General features: G+C 46.9%; 1 protein-coding gene across 4 annotated transcripts in view; it reads left to right on the plus strand.

The window, feature by feature from the left end:
- Dlec1 (DLEC1 cilia and flagella associated protein) overlaps positions 1 to 21,086 on the plus strand; it is a 54,091-nt gene that overhangs the window by 32,326 nt on the left and 679 nt on the right. For 3 of the 4 annotated variants that reach the window (XM_074060018.1, XM_074060019.1, XM_074060020.1), the window contains 17 exons: positions 6,951 to 7,104; positions 7,435 to 7,545; positions 8,456 to 8,586; positions 9,071 to 9,262; positions 10,157 to 10,227; positions 10,649 to 10,800; positions 12,449 to 12,567; positions 13,070 to 13,140; positions 15,405 to 15,541; positions 15,710 to 15,826; positions 15,916 to 16,041; positions 16,153 to 16,247; positions 16,496 to 16,580; positions 16,723 to 16,938; positions 19,376 to 19,537; positions 20,476 to 20,629; positions 20,926 to 21,049. In XM_074060018.1, the coding sequence (XP_073916119.1) occupies positions 6,951 to 7,104; positions 7,435 to 7,545; positions 8,456 to 8,586; positions 9,071 to 9,262; positions 10,157 to 10,227; positions 10,649 to 10,800; positions 12,449 to 12,567; positions 13,070 to 13,140; positions 15,405 to 15,541; positions 15,710 to 15,826; positions 15,916 to 16,041; positions 16,153 to 16,247; positions 16,496 to 16,580; positions 16,723 to 16,938; positions 19,376 to 19,537; positions 20,476 to 20,629; positions 20,926 to 21,049 (2,217 nt within the window). The remainder of the gene's footprint in view (positions 1 to 6,950; positions 7,105 to 7,434; positions 7,546 to 8,455; positions 8,587 to 9,070; positions 9,263 to 10,156; positions 10,228 to 10,648; positions 10,801 to 12,448; positions 12,568 to 13,069; positions 13,141 to 15,404; positions 15,542 to 15,709; positions 15,827 to 15,915; positions 16,042 to 16,152; positions 16,248 to 16,495; positions 16,581 to 16,722; positions 16,939 to 19,375; positions 19,538 to 20,475; positions 20,630 to 20,925; positions 21,050 to 21,086) is intronic. The other variant, XM_074060022.1, reaches the window with a different exon arrangement.

The following is a 21,086-nucleotide window of genomic DNA, read 5'->3' on the forward strand; positions in this document are numbered from 1 at the left end:
ATGTGCAAATACCTTTGTATTCTGGGAGAAACACAATGGAGGTTTCAAAGGTAGTAACATTTCTTTTTGTTGTTGTTGTTCCTTCCTCTTTCCTTTCTCCTCTCTCCCTCTTTCATCTTTCCAGTGGAAAATTCCTCACATATATAATAGCATAATAAGCCCTCATGAACTCGTTACCTACCTTCAATAACTGTCAGCTCACAGCAAATAACTAATTCATATCTCCCATCTGCCCCTTCCAAATTACTTTGAAGCAAAAGATTTTCTTAAGATGGTTGGTGATAATATTTTGTTTCTGAATTTAGGTGGGGGTGATGCACACATTTTAAAAAAAATTCCTTATGCTGGACATAAATTTAAGTTGTATATATGTTTTATACTTATTTTATTATAAAAACATGTGCCTCTTAAAGTATTTATAGATATTCTAGAATTATCCTCCAAAAAGATTATGTCATTTTTACCTGCAGTGTGTAAGAGTAGGTTTAGCCCACACAATATATGATGGAGTGGTTAACACCACCAGTGTCTTGTTTGAAGGCACTTTCTGTGATGACTAGGGCCTAGGCATGAGTCTTTCCTCACTGGCCCTGCAGGACACTTGGTAGGCCTTAAATCTAAAAGCTCTGAGAAAATGACTCCTATAAAGTCTTTCTTTCTTTTCCTGTATCTGTTCTTTCTTCTGAAAGGCCCTTATATTAACCAAAATGGTGATGGAAAAGAAGGCCTAACCAATTTGGGCAAAAAAAAAACCAAAAAAAAGCATTGGCTCATATAATTGGGCATTCCTGCCTGGTTGAATCCAAAGTGAAACTTTTCCCTTTGTCTGCTCTTCTGCATTCTCTCATTCTCATCCCCCATCCCAGCCCTAACCTTCAACTCCACTTCTCTTTCTTGGCCTTTCTCTCCCCTATGGGGAGGGACCTTAGCCACTTTGCCCGGGGAGGGGCTCTAGGTAGGTTTCCACACTCCCAGTGGAAACTTTTCTCTATGAAAAGTAAACTGGTTTTCTCCAGAAATGGGCCCTGATCCATCCTCTTTGACTCACATGCCCACCCCTTCCCCTGGCTGGGGGTAGGGGATGGGTGAATCCATCTGTGGAAGAAGGAAGTGGGAAAGCTTACTAGTCAATAAAATAGCCACAGCCAGTCATGGTGGTACACACCTGTAATCTCAGCACTCAGGAGGCTGACTCGAGGATTTCAAGTTTCAGGACAGCATGGGGTACATATTGAGATCCCCCTCCCCCGTCTCCAAAAAACAAACAAATCAACAAAGAATGAACAAACAAAAACAATAGCTACTACTATTCACCACAGCCTGTCAGATCCACTTTGTGAATTTAGCTGTTCTCCTACTTTCCCATCTCTCAGTGATTTTGCTCCTCATTCAGGGAAGAGCCGTTGGCCCTGCAGCTCATTAATTCTGTCTTTGGTGATTATGTCCTACTTCTGGCAACCATGTTTTTAAATGTCAAGGTTTCATTCTTGGGTTTTCCTTTTGTGTCTTGCACATGCAATAGACTCTCACATTCTCCCAAGGAAACTAATTTCTGTTTTCTCAGGTTTTGGTGTGGAGTCCTTCTTCTTCACTGTTTGGTTTTCTTCTACATCTAGCAATCCTTGGCTTTCTGTCCATTCCTATTTTTGAATGGAGGATCTAGTTAATTTGCCTAAGGAGCTGGTGGTATAAGTTTCCTTTAAATAAGTGAGTGAAGGTGTGGTAAGCCCCCTCTCCTAGGGAAAGAAGCATTGACGAGTGGCCCTCATAGTACACCTCAGTCCCTCAGAGGAAGAGGGTTAAGGAACAGCAGCCAAGACAAACAGCAGAGGAAGCCCACGCTGGCCAGTTGCACAAATCAGTCCATTCATAAGTAGGACAGGATTGCCTGGGTTGTTTTTCCTCCATGACAGTTGAGAGGTCCAGGGTAACTGCAGGCTCTGCCCTGGCTGCTCTCCAGTCCAACACCCATGTTCTTCAGTAGGACGAATTCTGCTGCCCCCTAGTCTTCTGTGTGTTGCCCTAAGCTGAGAGGCTGGGCCCTTCTTCATTCCTGATTTCTGTAATTTGAGTCTTCTCTCTTTTTTTCTTGGTCAGCTAAAGGTTTGTCAATGTTGTTGACGTTTTCAAAGAAACAACTTTTTATTTTGTTGACATTCTGAATTGTTTTTCTATTTCTTTTTATTTCTCTCTAACCTTTGTTATTTCTATCCTGCTCTCTTTGAGTTTCAGTTGCTCTTTTTTTTTTCTAGTTTCTTAACTAGAAAGTAGAAAACTCTGAGCATGCTTTAGCTGCATCCTGATTTGCTATATTTTTATTTTCATTGATGGAAAAAATGTTTTCTAATTTCTCTTTGGACGTCTTTGCTTCATTATTTATGTATGTATTGTTTAGGTTTCATTGTTCTGTTTTCATACATGAATTCAAGATACTTCCACCATATTGGTCCTCTTACATCTTTTCCTTATCCCTCCCTCTCCCACTGGTACTCACCCTTGGACAGGACCTGGTTTACTTTCCTGTGTTTCATTTAAAAAAATTGTTACCTTATGGTAGTTATAAAGGAGTTTCATTGTGACATTTCCATATATACATGCATTATACCCCGAATTGGTTCATTCCCTCCATTATTTTCTCTCACATCCCTTTCCCCTTCTTATAGTGACTTCAACAAGTTTCACTGTTCTATAATTATACTTGTATAGAAAGTATATCAACCATATTCACCCTCTTTATTTCTTCATTTACCCCTCCTCTCCCACCAGTGCCCTCCCCTTAACATGACCTGTTTTATATTCCTGTCCGTCATTATTTAGGTGTCTGTTCATTGTTCAGTGGGAATTTTGCCTTGGAACTTTACCTGTAAATATATTGTGCTTAAGTCAGTCTAGCCCCCTTCCATTTCTCTTCCTCCCCCTTTTCCTCCTACACTGTATTGTTCAACAGTTTTCAGTATGTTGCGTTATGTCTTGTTCCTACACAGATGTGATGTATGTCATTATTATTCACTACTGTTTTTTCCTTCTTTTCTTCCTCCCTTAGTCTCCTCTAACAGTCCCACTTTTGGAAACATTAAATACATATATATATGTTTGTGTTTGTATTGTGTCCACCATATATGTGATCTTTGACTTTCTAAACCTGGTTAACTTCACTTATGATGATGTTCTCCAATTCTACTCATTTACATGTGAACAGCACAATTTCATTCTTCTTTATGGCTGAATAAAATTCCATCGTATATAAATACCATATTTTCTTTCTTGGCAGCACTGTGGTTTGCTTCACAGGGCCTCACTCTTGCAAGACAGGTGCTCTTACCTCTTAAGCCACTCCGCCAGCCCCAATACCATATTTTCTTAATCCATTCATTTGTTGTGAGACATCATGGCTGTTTCCATAGCTTAGCTATTGTGAATAATGCTACACAGATGGGTGTGTAGGTGTCTTTATTATAACTTGACTTACATTCCTTTGAGTTTATGCCTAGGAGTGGTATTTCTGGATCACATGTTAGTTCTATTTTTAGTTTTTGAGGAGCCTCCATACTGTTTTCCAGAGTGGTTGTACTAATTTACATTTCCACCAGCAGTGTATGAGGGTTCCTTTTTCCCCACATCCTCGCCAACATTTGTTGTTGGTGTTCTTGATAATAGCCATTCTAACAGGGGTGAGGGAGAATCTTAATGTGGTTTTGATTTGGATTTCCTTTGTGGCCAGGGATGTTGAGCATTTCTTCATGTGTTTTTTGACCATTTGTACTTCTTTTAAAGAGCTCTGTTTGGTTCATTTGCTCATTTTAAAAATTGGGTCATTGATTCTTTGAGAGCTTAAGCCCCCTGTATAATCTGGTTATTAATCCCTTGTCAGACGTATAACTGGCAAAGATTTTCTTCATTCTGTGGGCTGCCTCTTCAATCTGGTGATCATTTCCTTTGCTGTGCAGAAGCTTTTTAGTTTCACGTAGTCCCATTTGTCAATCATTTCTCTCAGTTGCTGAACCATTGGAGTACTATTTAGAAAGTTATTGCCTATGCCTAGTATGCTCCTACTCTTTCTTGCACTAGTTTCAAAGTTCCAGGTCTTATATTAAGGTCCTTCATCCACTTTGAGTTGATATTTGTATAGGGTGAAAGACATTGGTCTAGTTTCAGTTTTCTGCATGCAGATATCCAGTTTTCCTAGCAACATTTGTTGAAGAGGCTATCTTTTCTCCATCGTATGTTTTGTGCACCTTTGTTGAAAATTAGGTGGGAGTAGCTGTCTGGATTTGTATTTGGGTCTTCTATTCTGTTCCATTGGTCTTTGTGTCTGTTTTTGTGCCAGTGCCATGCTGTTTTTATTGCTAAGGCTCTGTAGTAGTATTTGAAGTTAGTTACTGTGATACCTCCAGCATTGCTCTTTTTGTTCAGTATTGCCTTGGCTATTCACTGCCTTTTGTGCTTCCAAATGAACTTTGGGATTGATTTTTCAAGCTCTCTGGTGAATGTCTTTGGAATTTTGATGGGGTTATATTGAATAAGTCAATTGCTTTTGGTAATATAGCCACTTTCACATTATTAATTCTGCTAATCCAGGAGCATAAGAGATCTTTCCATCTTCTGATGTCTACTTTGATTTCTTTCTTCAGTGGTTTATAGTTTTCATTGTAGAGCTATTTCACTTGCTTTGTGATGTTTATTCCTAGGTATGTTTTTTAGGTTATTATAAATGGAATTGTTTTCCTTAATTTTTTCTCAGTCTGTTCATTGTTGATGTATAGAAAGGCTACAGATTTTTGTATATTGATTTTGTATCCTGCTACTTTGATGAAGGTGTTTGTGATGTCTGGGAGTTTTTTGGGTCTTTTAGGTATAAGATCATGTCATTTGCAAATAGGAATAGTTTGACTTCTTTCTTTCCCGTTCTAATTCCTTTTATTTCTTCTTCCTGTCTTATTGCTCTGTCTAGGAATTCCAAAACTATGTTGAGTAAGAGTAGAGCGAGTGGGCACCCTTGTCTTATTCCTGATTTTAGAAGAAATGGTTTCAGTTTTTTCTCATTTAGTATGATGTTGTCTATATGCTTGTCATATGTAGCCTTTATTATGTTGAGGGACATTCTTCTATTCCTACTTTCGTCAGAGCTTTTATCAAAAAAGGATGTTGAATTTTGTCAAAGGCATTTCTTGCATCTATTGAGATGATGATGTGATTTTTGGTCTTGCTTCTGTTTATATGCTGTATTGCATTTATTGATTTGCACATGTTGAACCATCCCTGCATCCTTGAAATGAAACTGACTTGATCATGGTGAGTAATCTTCTTGGTATGTTGTTGAATTGAGTTTGCCAGTATTTTTGGAGAGAATTTTTGCATCTAAGTTCATTAAAGAGATTGGCCTATAATTATCTTTTTTTGTTGTGTCCTTGTCCAGTTTGGGGATGAGTGTAATATTGGCGTCATAGAATGAGTATGGCAGAGTTCCTTTCCTTTCTATTTCATGGGAAAGTTTGAGGAGTGTTGGCATTACTTCTTTAAAGTTATGGTAGAATTCAGCAGAAAATCCATCAGGTGCTGGACTTTTCTTTTTTTAGGATACTATTGCTGCTTTAATTTTGTTACTCATTATAGATCTATTTAGGTGATTTATATCCTCTTTTCAATTTTGGATGGCCATATGTGTCTAGAAATTTATCTATTTCTTTTAGATTTTCCAATTTATTTGAATACAGATTTTCAAAGTATTCTCTAATGATCCTCTAGATTTCATTGGTGTTTGCTGTGGTACTCCTTTTTCATTTCCAATTTTATTAATTTGGGTCTGTTCCCTCCTCATTTTAGTCTGGTTCACTAAGGTTTTATCAATCTTATTTAGTTTTTTAAACTTTTTGTTGATTCTTTGTATGATTTTTTTTTTTTGGTCTCTATTTTATTGACTTCTGCCTTTTAAAATTTTTTTTCTGTTGTGCTGGTTTTGGGTTTAGTTTGTTCTTGTTTTTCTAGGAGTTTGTGATGTAGCATTAGGTCATTTATTTGTGGTCTCTCTGTGTTTTTAATGTAGGCATTCAAAGCTTTCCCCTTAGCACTGCCTTTGCTGTATCCCATAGGTTCTGGTAGATTGAATTTTCATTTTCATTAGATCCTAGGAACTTTTTTATTTTCTTCCTTATTTCTTTGATGACTTACTGGCCATGGATCAATGTGTGGCTCAGTCTCCAGATGTTTGAGTATTTTCTGCTATTTCTTATGTTGTTGAGTTCTAGTTTTATTCTGTTGTGGTCTGACAGTATGCAGGGGGGTTATTTCCATTTTCTTATATTTGTTAACACTTGCTTGTGCCCTAAGATATTTATTTATTTTGCAACACTGGGGTTTGAACTCAGGGCTTCACACTTTCTAGGTAGGTGCTCTTACAGCTTGAGCCACTCCACCAGCCCATGTCCTAAGGTATGATCTATTTTGGACAACATTCCATGGGGTGCTGAGAACAATGTATATTGTGCTGCTGCTGGATCAATACTCTGTAGATGTCTGTCAGGTTCATTTGGTCTGTGATGTCATTTAATTCTGAAGTTTCTTTGTTGTTTTTTTTGCCTGGATGACCTATCTGTTGGTGACAGAGGAGTATTAAAGTCTCCCACTATCATTGTATTGGGGTCTATCTATGCTTTTTAAGTCCAGTAGTGTATGTTTAATGAAATTCGGTGTACCAACATTGAGTGCTTGTAAGTTAACACTTATTATTTCCTTTCAATGTATTGTTCTTTTTATTAGTATGAAGTGGCATTCTTTGTCTCTTCTTACTAATTTAAGTTTGAAGTCTACTTTATCTGATAAAAGCATAGCTTGAGTTTTTAAAAATATAGATTCTTCAGGATTTTCTACATAGACCATTATGTCATTTGTAAATCAAGAGTTTTATTTCTCCTATTCTGATCAGTTTGCTTCCCCGCCCCCTTATGTTCTAGCTACCTTCCTGTGTATGCCGAGATACAGGAGCCCCATGTGTACCTGAAGAGCAGCCAGGTGGAGGTCAGCAACCTCTACCTGCGTGTGCCTACAAAGTCAACCATAACACTCATCAATGGTACACTTCTGCCCACCCGGTTTCACTGGGGCAAGGTGAGTTAACCTGTATCCCTGGGCAGTAATCTATAACCGTCAGCAATAGAGGATACTGTGGCCCCTAGATCCCCCCAAGAACAGATGCTCAGCTTCCCTCCAATAGCCTCTTCCTCCTTCCACAGTGCCCAGAAAAGCTTCGCTCCCCAAAGGAACAGCACATCTGATCCAGCTTTTCATGGCCTTGCCTTTAGGGAATTCCCCTAGAAGCACCCGACCCTGTCTATCTTGCTGTGGGTCCCAATTTGCCAGCCCCTGGTAAATACTCTGGGCCCTGGTCAATTCTAATAACTCCAGAAAAGATAACAGATCTATCCATGTGTCTGCCAGCTCCTGGGAGACCAAGCAGCCTTCTGCACAGTGAGAATTTCCCCTAAACATGGCCTGCTGGGTCCCAGTGAGGAATGCCAGCTCAACTTGGAGTTGACTACCTATATCCAGGTGAGTAAAGTGATGTGCAGGCAAGTGACTGGAAAGATATTCTGCCTATAGCTGGTACCTACATCTTCAGAAAGGTTCTACCTCAGACCTGACTTCTGTTCCTTTTGGGTGGAGAAAGGATTCCTTGCATTTGGACTAGGGTACCTATTCAAGTTGGGCCTACTCTCTACAGACACGTGGCTAGACAGCCTGGAGTAGGCGTGAATGTGCACTGAGACCTAGTGACCTCTTTGGGACCAACTTTAGCCTTCTCCAGGCACTCCTGGGGCAGATTTCCGGTTTTCCCAGTGATCCAGGGCACAGTTCCTGCTTAAGGCAGGCACTGTACTGGATGTTACAGGGGGAGACTCACTGGTGGCCAGCTGAGCTTCTCCCTAGAGTGGCCCAAAGGGAGACCACCAAAACGGAACATATTCAGCACGTAGGTGTTGCTGGATATCACTTTGTGGTTCTCTTGTGAGGAGAAACTTCTTCCTTGCAGAGACCTGCAGACTCAGCTCCCAGTTCCTCACTGGCAAACTTGGGAACAGTGAGTCTTATTACCCAGATAAGCCTGAGCTCTAGGATGACAGGTACAGGGGCCAGGCCTGTCATAAAACAGATCCCCCTCAGGAAGGCTTTGCTGTCCCTGATAGCAGCTTCACCAGAGAACATGTGCATCTCTCCAGAGCGTGACTTGAAGGAGGGGTTTTCCTTCCTGTGGGCATGCACAGATACTTGTGGCAGATTCAGACAACCATGAACCTAGAGGAAGGGCCAGGTCTCTGGTGGCTGGGTATAGGCTAACAGGATGATTCACTTGAGGCACTGGAGAGCCCTTCCTTAGGGATGAGCCTGGACAGACGTTAAGGCCTTAGGCCCATCTTTTGAGATCCTGGCCTGGTCTGACTCTTGGACTGCTTTCTTGTAGGAAGAGCTGACCGGTCTGGCCCTCCCTTGTCATGTGTCAGGCATGAAGAAACCACTGGCCCTGGGAATTTCTGGGAAGCCTCGGGGATTGGAAGTGACCATCTCCATCTCTGTAGAGGGCTCTGATAGCAGGTGAGCCTAGGATAGGAACAGCCACACAAAGGACTATGCATCGCAGTGTGGTACCAATCCCCTCTCAGTCAATTTCTGCAGCAGAAAGAAGGTCACAGAGTTGTCGCAGGCCACAACTGTGTCTGTGAGGGCAAATCCCTCTCCTGTCTCTGTGTGGTCCTTCCCCCTGTGCTTGTAAGCATGGTGTCCAGGCAGGTAGGAAATGGCAAAGAACAAGCCTATGGACTCCTTGGACTTTCCCATATGAGGTCCAGCAACTGGTAGGGACCAGCCTGCCCCCAGCCAGGAACAGTTTGTGCAGAGTTGAAGACCTCTCTTTCTGTCATGGTTGAATAAGAAGGGTTGGTCTGTGGACTGGCAGCTCCCTGTAGAGAGAGTCAAGAGTGAGGCTGGGTTTCTGGACAGCTCCTGTTCCCCCACTCAGGGTAGCTCTCTGAGCAGGGTCAGTGTGGTGGATAACATAATACCTATGGGCATGGGGCAGTGTTTTCAGCACAAAGCAGTATCCAGCCCATCCGGAGGAGCTCCAACTGGACTTTGGCTCAAAGGTGCTGCTGAGGACCTGTGTGCATCGCCAGCTCATCCTGACTAATCACTCCCCAATACAGACCGCTTTCACCCTCAACTTTGAGTACTTCAGGAGCCCTCAGAACAGCCTGAGCAAAAAGACCAGCCTGTAAGTCTCTTTGCTTTCAGAGTGAGTTCCCAGTGTGCATGTAGCCAGGTGGGGTTTACCCCATTGGGCTTCTTTGTAGCTTGGGTGGCCAGAAACTTGGCATGAGAAGGGAAGTCTGTGATTTCATAGGTAGACATGGGGAATCAGAGAGGATATGGCTCTCAGACTCTGAGTAGGCCTGTTGGAGATGCTGGGATTGTAACCTCTTCTCTTCAGTTTGGCCTGCATGCCTATAGTCATGGTTACTCTTTATTATTATTATTTTAGTGACTGGGGTTTGAACTCAGAGCCTATACCTTGAGCCACTTCACTAGCCCTTTTGTGTGTGTGTGTGTGTGTGTGTGTGTGTGTGTGTGTGTGTGTGTGTTGAGTTTTTTCTAGATAGGGTCTTGCAAACTATTTGCCCGGGCTGGCTTTGAACCATGATCCTCTTGATTTCTGCCTCCTGAATAGCTAGGATTACAGGTGTAAGCCACCAGGGCCCAGCTCCCAGTCACTATTGAGGCACCCAGTTGGTGTACTGGAGAGGTGTAGCAGGGTATTCTAAATGAGCCTGTTGCAAAGTCTGGACAGGAGATGCTGGGCTAGGTTTGCATCTGGTATAATCAGAGCCCAGAGCCTGGGCAGAGGATCCCTGCCCAGAGTCCTCCTGGGTTTCTTGGCAGGTGACTTAGAGAACAACCTGAAGCTGGGGATACTTTGGATGTAGGGGTACAGTGGGGACACAGACCAGAGAAGGAGGTGAAGAGACCTGACCAGCTCTCCCCTGGGGAGAAGCAGGCAGTGTCACCTTTCTCCTGAGCACCTATTAGGACACTGGTTACTATGAAACATGGCTGGGGTCTTGGGAAAGGCTTGATTCATTTGATGCTATTTTTATCCCCATTTATAAAGCCCTGACATGCCTCCTGCCCTCATAAAGACTGCACGGATCCGAGAGCAGTTGGCTAAGCGAGAGCAGCTGGGTAAGAGCCATCAGAGTGGGGATTTTGGGGTTTTGCTCTGAGGATGAGGGCCAACAGCTGTCAGGGACCAGAGACTTCCTCTCAGTGTCTTTCCCAGTGAGGTCCCCAAGATAGCTCTCTATTTGATGATCTCCCTCTCTTGAAATGAGGCCACTTCCCTGCTCAGGCACAGGCTCACACACGGTGTTTGATTTGGGGTGGGTCGTGGCTCATTAGGGAGGACTCCCACTGGGTCTTAACCTTGCAGGAGGTAAGGGAGGCTGACCAAGCTGAGCCCTGAGCAACTGGCCCCTGAGCTGGCCTCCTGCCCAAGTTGAGGCTGCAGGGTGGCTTGACTTGGTGCAGTGTTTTGCAAACTTGAGGGTTTTAATTTCATTTTTAACTCCAGGGCCCTAAATTCCCATTCTTGATTCTCCCCCAGATTTTATGGAAAGAATGTTATCTCACAGGAAAGGAGCTGCTTTTTTCTCCCACATTTCCCAAGGCACACTGGAGCCCTATCAGCAGCTAAGCATTGACATCACAGGCTGTGCCAACATGTGGGGCGAATACTGGGACAACCTCATTTGTACGGTAAGGGTGCACAGGCAGGCATGTGCCGTCTGACTTCCTCTCCTCTGATGCCTGATCCTCAGCCTCTCAAAGCTCACCAAGTTGCAAGGTGATGCCCACTGATCGTGATATGAGCATTCACGACAGCTGCAACTTCGGGTTTGAGGCTGAGATGTCAGGCAGAGGAGTCCTCATGAGCGGTAGAACCTTCTGGACTTTTTCCCACTGGGACCACAGAGAGAGTCAGAGGAAACAGCAGGCTGTCTAGGTAGGCCAGGACTCAATACCTGGAGAGAAGAGTAGGAGTGGCGGGACAGTAGCAGCCTCCCAGAGTCATGGTCTTGCCTAGCTCTCAGTGCACTTATCATTCGCCCAGTGGTCCACTCATTTACTCCTTCACTTAGTGCACTTAGCCCCCACTATGTACAGATTCCCAGTTCTGAATAAAATGATAGATGATGCCAGCAAGGAGCTCCTAGCTCACTATGGAAGGATGAAACATGCATACCCAATCCTAATGTTCAATTGTTTTCTAGAAGATTTTCATGAAGTCCTTAGTAAATTGAACAAGTTAATTTGGCAGATATTTGCTTTCAGGTGTTTGTATGGTGTATGATAAATGATTGATTGTGTTAATACAAGAGCAATTAAATAATAGTAAGGAGGAATAAAGCATTCTCAGTGGATAAAGGGTTTGAGTAGGCAATTCAAAGAAAGACAAATCCAGATGGCCATTAAACATAAAAATATGTCACCATCACCAGTAATTAAAGAAATACAAAGTAAAGTTACCATGAAATATTGACTTGTCAATATTACATTTAAAGTTAATGGTGAAGGGTGCTTTTGGGTCCAGTGAGCAAAGAGGTAGTAACTAGCTTGGAAACACTTGGAGAATGTGCTGAATACTCACTTACAGTGTTCCCAAAGAAAGATTAGTGAATAAATGACTTCATGCTAGGTTGCATCATTTTCTTCTCAGCATTGCTTATAACAGAGGGGAAAACAGGAAACAATCTAAGGATTCTTGTCCACCAGTAGAAGATAGGATAAAACCACTAGGCTTTGTCTCTTAACAGTAGAATTCTGTAAAGCCCATTCTGTGTTGTCATAAACCTATTAGCAAAATTTTCTTATATTGTCAAAAGAAAATAGAGGTTATTAAAGAGAAACATATCTAGTGTGTTGCCCAGTTGTGTCTGTGTCTTATAGACACAATGAAGGGTAGTCTGCTGCACACTAAAATGGCAACAGTGAGTCCTCCTTAGTTATAGAATTATAGGTGATTATTACACTCAATTTTTTCCTAAACATAATTATTTATTACTTTTAATTAGCATAGAAAAATGATAAAGTTCTTTCCAATTAAAAAATACAGAAATTTGATCAAAGGGGCTATGAGAGGCCAGAGACCTTCAGGCTGGGAGATCAGTACCGGTGGCAAGCTGGGAGGAGAGTAGACATAGCAGGGAAGGGAAGGGAAACCAAGGCTGGGGATGAGGCAACCCAGGACCAGGGCTATCTGGGGTAGAAGTCGGACAGTAGGAAGTGGGACTGGGCCCAGCTGGGACCAAGCTGTGGGGACTCTGGGCTGGTTGGACAAGGGGAGGCCTTGCCTGGAGGGAATGCTGTGGTAGCAGTGACAGGGTAACAGTTGGTATGTTTTCAGGTGGGGGACCTGCCACCAGCAGTCATCCCAGTGCACATGGAAGTGGTGGGCTGCCCCATCAGCTCCCTGAGGACTATCTACTATACCGCTGACCGGTTCCAGAAGGAGCCTATCATCAGGTACCCCAGCCTCAGCTCATCCTCTACTCCTTGGTGGCCCCTGAAACCCATGCCAGGTCATTACTTTCCATCTGGTCCAGGGCCACTCAGTGACACCTACAAGAAGGCCCCAGGGCAGGGCAGCGCTAGAGGAAAGAGGCCTCAGAGGATATGGCCACTGCCTGTGTAACTCTGAGGGCTTTTGGGGAACAGAGGTAGAGAACAGCCAGTGTGGCCCAAGGTCAACTCCAGACCTGGGAGCTCACACATGAGCTAGGATCAGTCTGATCAGCACAGTTTGGGGGATGGGGCAGATTGCCAGGGCAGGGAACAGTCTCATGACACAGTTCATCAGGCACTGCTGGGGAAGACTCCCAGCCCTGGGTCTTGGTGCTGCCAGGGAGAAGACAGACTACTAGTGCCTCCTCCAGTCTGAGCCCTCACCCAGGAGTCCTCCCTGAAGTTTTCCTACCTATGAGTTATGTGCTAGCTGTGGCTGTTATATCTGGTCTCTCCCCTCTAGGTTTGGGACCCAGATGTCTGGAGGAGACACAGTCACCCGGATCCTTCGCCTGAATAACTCCAGTCCCTGTGGTGAGATGCTTGTGAGATAAATTGGGACAATAAGCTTGGCTGGGAGAGAAGAGGTGCTGGGGGAAGCTGACAGCTGTGAACAAAACCCAGGAGTCCTGGTGGTCTATGGCTACTGAGAGAGGCCCTGAGGGCCAAAGTGTGTGGCCATACCAGTCCAGGGTTGTAGAGCCACTTCCATTCTTGAGGACAGGACTCGCCCTTGCCCAACCTTGGGTTTCTCAATGTTGGTGGAGCCCCAGAGCCCTGCTATAATCAGGGTTACTCCTCAGGGACCCCTTTCTCTTTCTGTCAGTCAATGGTACATGAGCTGCATACCAGGTACTGTGCAGGGGGCAGGGGTTGTAGAAGGAACCAGACAGAGGGATCTCTGCCTAGGGGAGAGATCTGCAGTATGTTGTTGAGTGCATTGAGTTTGGCTGAATGGAAAGACTGTGCAGGAGGAAGCCATGGAGGAGGCCCACGCTTCTCTGCGAAGAGGCACTTAGGTTGAATCTGGGAGGAAAGGTGAACCTGTGAGGGCTGGGGATGTGCATGGTAACAGGTTGTTTACAGAAAGAGCTATGGAAAGCTCAGAGACTTGAGGGAAATGGCAGAGTCAGCCTGACCGCAGTAGAGTCCTTTGGGGAGTAGTACTTGAGACATCATGAAGCTGGGACCCACTTGGGTCAGTGACAGGGACAGGGCTTGGCACTGTCATTTTTAGGCTCCTCAAGTGATTCCAAGGAAGGCACAACCACAACTCTCTGATCACACTTGTTTTTGGCTACTAGAGCCCCGCAGTTTTTAAAGTGTACTGTAGTATATCCTTTAGCCATATTTTAAAATCAAGGTCTCCTTGTGTTTCCAGTAGTTTTGCTTTATGCTTGTAACTATTCCATTGTTAGATGTAGTTGGACATTGGATCTTCACAAATCTACTCCTTTCTTATCCTGTAGTGGTCCTCTGTGTCCCTTTTTCTTCAGTGCTGCTGACCTTAAATTCCACCTTGCCCATATTAACATTGCTCTCCTCCATGTCTTCCTAGTGGTATTCACCTGGTAGCTCCTCACCCATTCCTGTTTTCACCCTTTATGATTTGACAGCTGAACTTTTTGAAAAACCCAAGCTGACATTCTGTTGTAATGGAAATAGGCAGTCAATCCATGTTTCTTCCATCTTATTTTACAATTTGTTAACTTTGTTGTTTACTTTTCTACTTCCTTCTTTTTCAGCTTTATTCTATTTTCCCTCTCTCTACTTTGGGCTTTCTCTTTGGCTCCTCTTCTCTTCCTTGGGGCTCATGATAACATGCACATTTTTCTTTATTAATACTGGGGATTGAACCCAGGGCCTTGGGCTTGCTAGACAAGTGCTCTGTCACCTAAGCCACAACCCTAGCCTTTTTTATTTTATCTATTTTTATGTTTTGAAGACAGGGTATCCCCACTTCCTTTGCCCAGGCTGTCTTCTAATTTGCAGTCTGCCTGCCTCCACCTCCCAAGTGGCTGGGATTACAGTTGTGTACCACTACTCGTGGTAGTGAATTTTTCTATCTTTAGTTGAAAGTGCAGTTGTCCACGAGACTCATGAATTTCTCTATCTTTAGTTGAAAGTGCAGTTGTCCACGAGACTTTGTGGGGAGATGGGATAGTTGTACACAGATGTGTTAGTCTGGTACAGGACTTCTGGGAGATGAGGTAGGGCCACTGCTGGGCACAGAGGAGGCAGATAGAGGTGTCAGAGGAGAGTAGGGACAGCTTGATTTTGTCATGGTACATGTTAGGAGGGTTGGGGTCTAGTTTAAGCTGGGAAGAGAGGTATAAGGTGGCATTCTGTTTGGTTTGGGGGACTTTGTCCAGTAGTGCCCAGAAGGACAGTACAGTTCACTCCATTCATGGTTACACTTTGCCAGATGTGTAAGGATGGAGGGAGGGGAGGAGAGATATAGAAAATTGCTAGCACAGCTCCTTAAGACTTGCCTGGCTGCAGAAGGAAGTAAAAGAGTATAGGGACTGATGGATGGAGGGCAAGAAAGGTATGGGAGGGTCCAACCTGTCACGAAACAGACAAGAGGGACAGGAAGCTGTGGGGAGAGAGTAGAGTGCCTGGGTCCATGCATGTGAACATGAAGACAGTATAAGCCTGGGAAGACTTTTTTCAAAACAAAAATTGCCTAGAAATGGCATTAGAAAGACACCTTGAATATGGAAGAATGGGGAGATGGGAGCCCAAGGGAGATCGTCTATTTCCCCCTGTTCTTTTTCCTCTCCCCCATGTCTGCCCAGACATCCGCCTGGATTGGGAAACCTATGTTCCAGAAAACAAGGAGGACCGGCTGCTGGAGCTGCTGGTGTTTTATGGGCCACCTTTCCCACTGCGAGACCAAGCTGGGAATGAGCTCCCATGCCCTGAGACCTCTGAGGTCAGCTTACTTTGGTCCTCAAGCCCCTCTAATGTGTCAGAGTCCAGCCATGTAGCTGCGCTGTCAGTGAGTGGAAGGGGTGAAAGGATGTGGCTGGCCGTCATCTCCATTGAGGTGTGGTCCGAGGGCCAGCTGAGCCCATGTAAGACAGTGACTCCTTGGCAATAGGTGGAGGGCAGCTCCCGTGCTGCCATCAGAGACACAGAGCAGATCATCTCAGTTGTCCTGCAGGGGCACGATGGGGTGCCCTCTGACCATCTGTACTGTATCAGCCCCAAGCAAGTGGTGAGTCAGGCAGGGGGTGCTGTCTTGTGGAGCTGCCCTGGCCTTCCAGTGGGCACAAGTTAGTACTGAGACTACTGTGTCTGTGCCAGGTGGTCCCTGCTGGTGGCAGTCGCACCATTTACATCTCCTTCACACCCATGGTGCTCAGCCCCGATGTCCTACACAAGGTTGGGTGCACTGGCTATGCCCTAGGCTATATGAGCTTGGACAATGAGGTGAGACTCTCCCAACCCGGGGTGGGGACCATGACCAAGGCCTCTTCTGGGTGTCATGCTTCCTGCTCAGCCCAGGACTATCAGTGATATGTGGTGGATTGGGCTTGGTAGGTGGAAAGGGAGATTCCAGGGCGGAGGCGTCGCCTGCAGGACTTTGCTGTGGGCCCCCTGAGACTGGACCTGCATGGCTACGTGAGGCGTGCGCAGTGAGTTGACTGGGCCACCACATCCCTCTCTGTCCTTCTGTGGGTACGTCCCCCTTTGTCCTCCTGTGGAAGCACCCTCACCATCACTGATGGAACTGAACAGGGTTCTCGGAGCCAAAGGCCAGAATAGGAGAGAGGAGGAGCCAGCAGGGGTCCCAGAGAAAGGCTGCTAGAGGCCAGGTGGGCAGAGAGGAGCAGCCTAGAGTCTCAGACTCCTGGCTGCCCCAGCAGTGCCTGTCTCTGGGCAGGCTAAGTGTGGAGCTGGACTCCAGCGGCAGCGTGGAATTCCGGTGCCAGGCAAGCGATCTCATCCCTGAGCAGCCCTGCTCTGGGGTGAGTGTGCTGCCACCTCCAGCCCTGTCAACCTACCTGGCTCTCAGATGTACCTATGGGCCCTTCTGGGCACAGGCCTTACAGTGGGCCCAAAGAGAGAGGAGTGGCACATCCCACCCTCCCGACCTCTGTGACTGCCCAGGTGCTGAGTGAACTACTGACAACCCGCCACTTGAAGCTGATCAACACCTCGGAAATCCCACACTACTTCCATATCCTGGTCTCCAGGCCCTTCTCTGTTTCTCATGATGGGGCCAGCCACAGCCACAGAGCTGACTGTGGCCTAGAGCAGAAGTCAGAGGAAGAGTCAGCCTCAGCAGCCAAGTTGCTGATGCTCTGCCCACAGAAGAACATGCTGGTGAGTGCACGGGTCCGCAGCCCTCACCTCAGTATGCATGCTCATGCATACAAACAACACACCCACGCTCCACCCTTACTTGTTTGTACCCAGGAACATGTGGACACTCCACCAGACATGCCACTTTTACCACACACACAATTCATACACTCATGGACAGACCAAATAGTGCACATGCCCACGTGTTCCAGAATCTCTCTCTGTCCCCACTGCTGATGGCCTAGTAGAGTCCAGCACGTTAGTGCATTCCTGTGAGCACCTCCACACCTAGATTCCCTGCCTCCTTAGGTGCATTTGTTCAAGGGTTTATACACTGGCTCAGAGCATTCGTGGTTGGATTTCCATAAATATGAGGCACTCCAGGTCTCTGGATGTTCTCCATCCTCTGATAGGGCATCAGTGACAACAGGAGCCCTATTGTCAAAGGTGTCAGTGGGGAGGCAATGCCAGGGCCTCTGTGGGAACCATTAACTTCTGCCTCCTTTGGTCTCTCAGACACCTGGAATGTGGTTGGGACACAGGCCTTGTGGGGTGTGGTGTCTATACTGTGGCTCCTTGGTTGGCACTGGCAGCCAGCTATGGGCCCCATGTTCTCTTCTCCCTCTTCTCCTTTCTCATAGATTCTCTTTCCCTCTGCTTAGAGGGCTCCTTTCTTGCTGATATTCCTTGGAGCTCTAGCTTGGCTCTTGCCTCACTCTGCACTTTCCTGGGTCATATCATCCACTTCCAGAGCTTAAGTGAGCAGTGATAGTTCTTTCAAATGTGTCCTTTACTATCTGTGCAGTGAGTGCCTGCAATGTGCTAGCTGATAGGACTCCTCCAGGACCTCCTTGTGGGGGTCAGGGCAACAGATGAGGACCTACAAAAGACAGGAGGAGAGCCCCTTAACCATTTTGCCTTGGCTTCCTTAACAGACCTAAATGGAACGTTGGGCCAGAGCACAACCAGGGGTCTCATTTCACCACAGTTCCCCCAGGAGGCTTCTTGGGCACAGTCCTTGGGCAGCTCTAGGGAGATCCAGAGACTCTCAGACAGACAGCACATAATGGCACTGAATCTCACCCTGTGTGCACAGATAATATCCAGGCATCTGGCTCCTGACCTGAATTCTCTCTTCAGTTCTAGACATAAAGTAAACCTGGAAAACTGAATTCCCCATCTTCCTTGAGACCCTGTCTCACCCCACATACCTTCTCAGCAAATATCCCCAGTCCATCGCCCAAGCCTTCCCCATCCTGGACTTCTGTCTCTCTTTGAGCAGTCATCAAACCCTGTGAATGTGGCCCCCTAACTCTGCCTCAGTATTTCTTACTTCTCTTCATCTCCACATGCAAATCTTTGTCTAGGACAATAGTTTCCTGTCAATGCATCACTGGCTATTAGAAAGTGTGTTAAAAGCCCACAGGCCTCACTTCTACAGATGTGAAGGTTGGCTGAGTCCCAGGAAGATGTGCTTCAGTTGATTCTGATGAGCTTCTGCCAACCATAACTGACTCTCAATCCTAAGCATAAGTGATATGTTGCTAAAACACAGGTCTCTGGGGCCCACTCCCAGAGTTTCTGATGCAGTATGTCAGGGTGGAAATCTGCACTACAATGGCAACTAGTAACAAATAGCAATTTAAATTTAATTCAAGTAAGATTTAAAATTCAATTCCTCTGTCAAATTTTTCACATAGCTAGTAGATGCTGAATTGGACAGCACCAATGCAGAACATCACAGAAGCTCTAGGTAACTATAGGTTTAATTGGAAGGGTCTTGGAGACACAGTCAAACCTTCCTAAGGTTTTAATAAAGGGTCTCACTGACCTGCTGCTGACCCTGAGGCCCAGGAATCTGTACCACCAACAGGTACCTTGGGTAAATCTGTCACTCTAGGTCACAGACTTGTCTTTGGGAGCCAGCATCCAAACCTCACCCTGCTTAGCCTAAGTTCAGGTCTCAGCCTCCTCGATCCACTCATGCTCCCACAGCCCACCTCCCCACAGTGGCCAGTGTAGCCTTGAGAAAGGAAGAGCTGACTCAGGGAGACCCCTGCTTCAAACCCTCACAGGCTTCTCATGTCCTCAAGACAAAGACAAAGCCCATCCTCAGCCCAGGGGCTCCACCTTGGCCCGGGTTATGCAAAGTGGAATGAGCACTTGCTGATTCTCTTTCCCTTTGGTCTCTGACTCCTGAGGGCAGGCAAGGGCTTGCTTGGCTTTTCTGCAGAGCAGGTGCCTGCAGTGCTCATAGAACGAATGCACCAGACGGGGGCACTGCTGGGCTGTTTGCTGTGCAGTTGGGCCAGTCTGGGCCTGCAGGCTGCCTGGGCCAGGGCTTGAGGGACCTTGCTGGACCTGCAGGGGCCTCCGGAGGGCAGCAGGACATGACTTCAGTTGGGTAAGTGCTGTCTGCCCTCACCAGCCTGAGATGACTGTGTCCACATTTGCTCAGGTGAACGTGTCTTTCTTGCTCTCTCTGGAGCTGCTCTCCTACCAGAAGCTCCCGGCTGACCAGATGCTGCCTGGAGTGGATATTGAGCAGAGCGAGAATGGAGAGAAAGAGATGGTGTTTACTCAGCCTCTGTTCCTGGAGTTCACCAACCAGACCACTCAGGTAAGTTGCAGGGAGAAGGGTGGCACCTGCTGGGCTCTGTTCCATGGGGTGAGAGGAAAGACACCGCCAGAAAAGGCCCTCAGCAATGAGGAGCCCCAGTCCCTGACTGTGGTTGCAGACTGCCCTGGAAGAGGCCTTGTGCCCAGGGAGAGGAGGGCCATCTTTCCTCACATGACTCAGGAGCTCAGAGCCAGGTCAGGGGCTGGAGGGTGGGAAACCAGAGGAGGTGGTGGGGAAGCCTAATGTGGTGTTTAATCAAGAAGGGAAACCACACTGACAGACTGGGGGAGGGGCTGCTGGGTGGGGACAGTGAGCATGAGGCAGCTGTGGAGGACTTGAAGCTCCAGGGTGAGCTTCACAGCCCAGGTCACAGGCCCTGGTGTGGAGCCAAGGTGGCAGAGAGCTCATCTGGGGCTGCAGGTGAGAAGTGGGGTAGGGGGCTGAAGAGAGGCCAGAAGTCAGGGGCCAAGTGGGAAGCCAAGTCCCTGCTCTGCCCCTGGCACTGTACAGCTGCTGGATCCCAAGGTACAGGGACCACAGGGAGCAAGCGGTGTATGGTGGTAGTGCCTAGGGATGATGCAGGGGCTATGGGAGCTGAGGTCCAGAGCCCAATGGCCTAGGAGTGGATGCCTGAGCCTTAGGCCCCATGGAAAGAGGAGGGGGGAAGGAGGAAAGGTCGAGCACAGGGCTCCATGGGAGCAGGGCTGATGGGGAGCAGAGCGCACCTTCGGGCCTGTTGCCATGCAGATCCTGCTAGCACTTGCTGGCTATGGCAGTGCTGGTTGCTGCCACCTACTATGTTGCTGTCCCTGATCTGCTCAGAGGCATCAGTAATCGGGGGAACAGTGTTCCTTGTGCCCCAGTGACCCCAGCTCAGAACCCTACTGCAGTGGGCAAAGTCACTCCATTTCCCACCAAGTCTAAGGCTGTGTCACTAGGTGGTGCCGCTGCGGGCCATTGTGGCTGTGCCTGAGCTGCAGCTCTCCACCAGCTGGGTGGACTTTGGGACCTGCTTTGTGAACCAGCAGCAGGCCCGGGAGGTCTACCTAATGAACCTCAGTGGCTGCCGGAGCTACTGGACTGTGGTGATGGGTAAGTTGTTGCCTTCCTGCCTGCCCTCTGCTCCCTAGTGAGGCTGGGTAAGATCCCCAGGAAGGGTCCTGGGCCTTGGCCCAGTAGGCTAGCTCCTGAGGGGGTGGTGCCAATGGGCTTTCATGGAGATGGCCAGTCTCTGATCCCAAGTGATCCCTGGGTTGCCCTACCTTGTGTTGCTGGCAAGATCAGAGGTGACACCTTAGAGGCAGGCTGGCCTGGGACAAATGAAGTCTTGTGGAACAACACATGGAACTGCCTGTGCCCATGGATGTCCTCCTGTCCCCTCGGTGCAGGACAGCAGAAGGCAGCCAAGGAGGCTGAGGTCTTCAGGGTCTCCCCAAGCAGTGGGCTGCTGGCAGCCCGACCCACCAATGCGCCCCCAACCTCCATCACTATGCAGGTGTTCTTCACTGCCAGGTAACAGACGCTACTGACCTCATGGGCACTGCCCACA

This window comes from Castor canadensis, chromosome 17 (assembly GCF_047511655.1).
Source record: "Castor canadensis chromosome 17, mCasCan1.hap1v2, whole genome shotgun sequence".
Taxonomy (NCBI): Eukaryota; Metazoa; Chordata; class Mammalia; order Rodentia; family Castoridae; genus Castor; species Castor canadensis.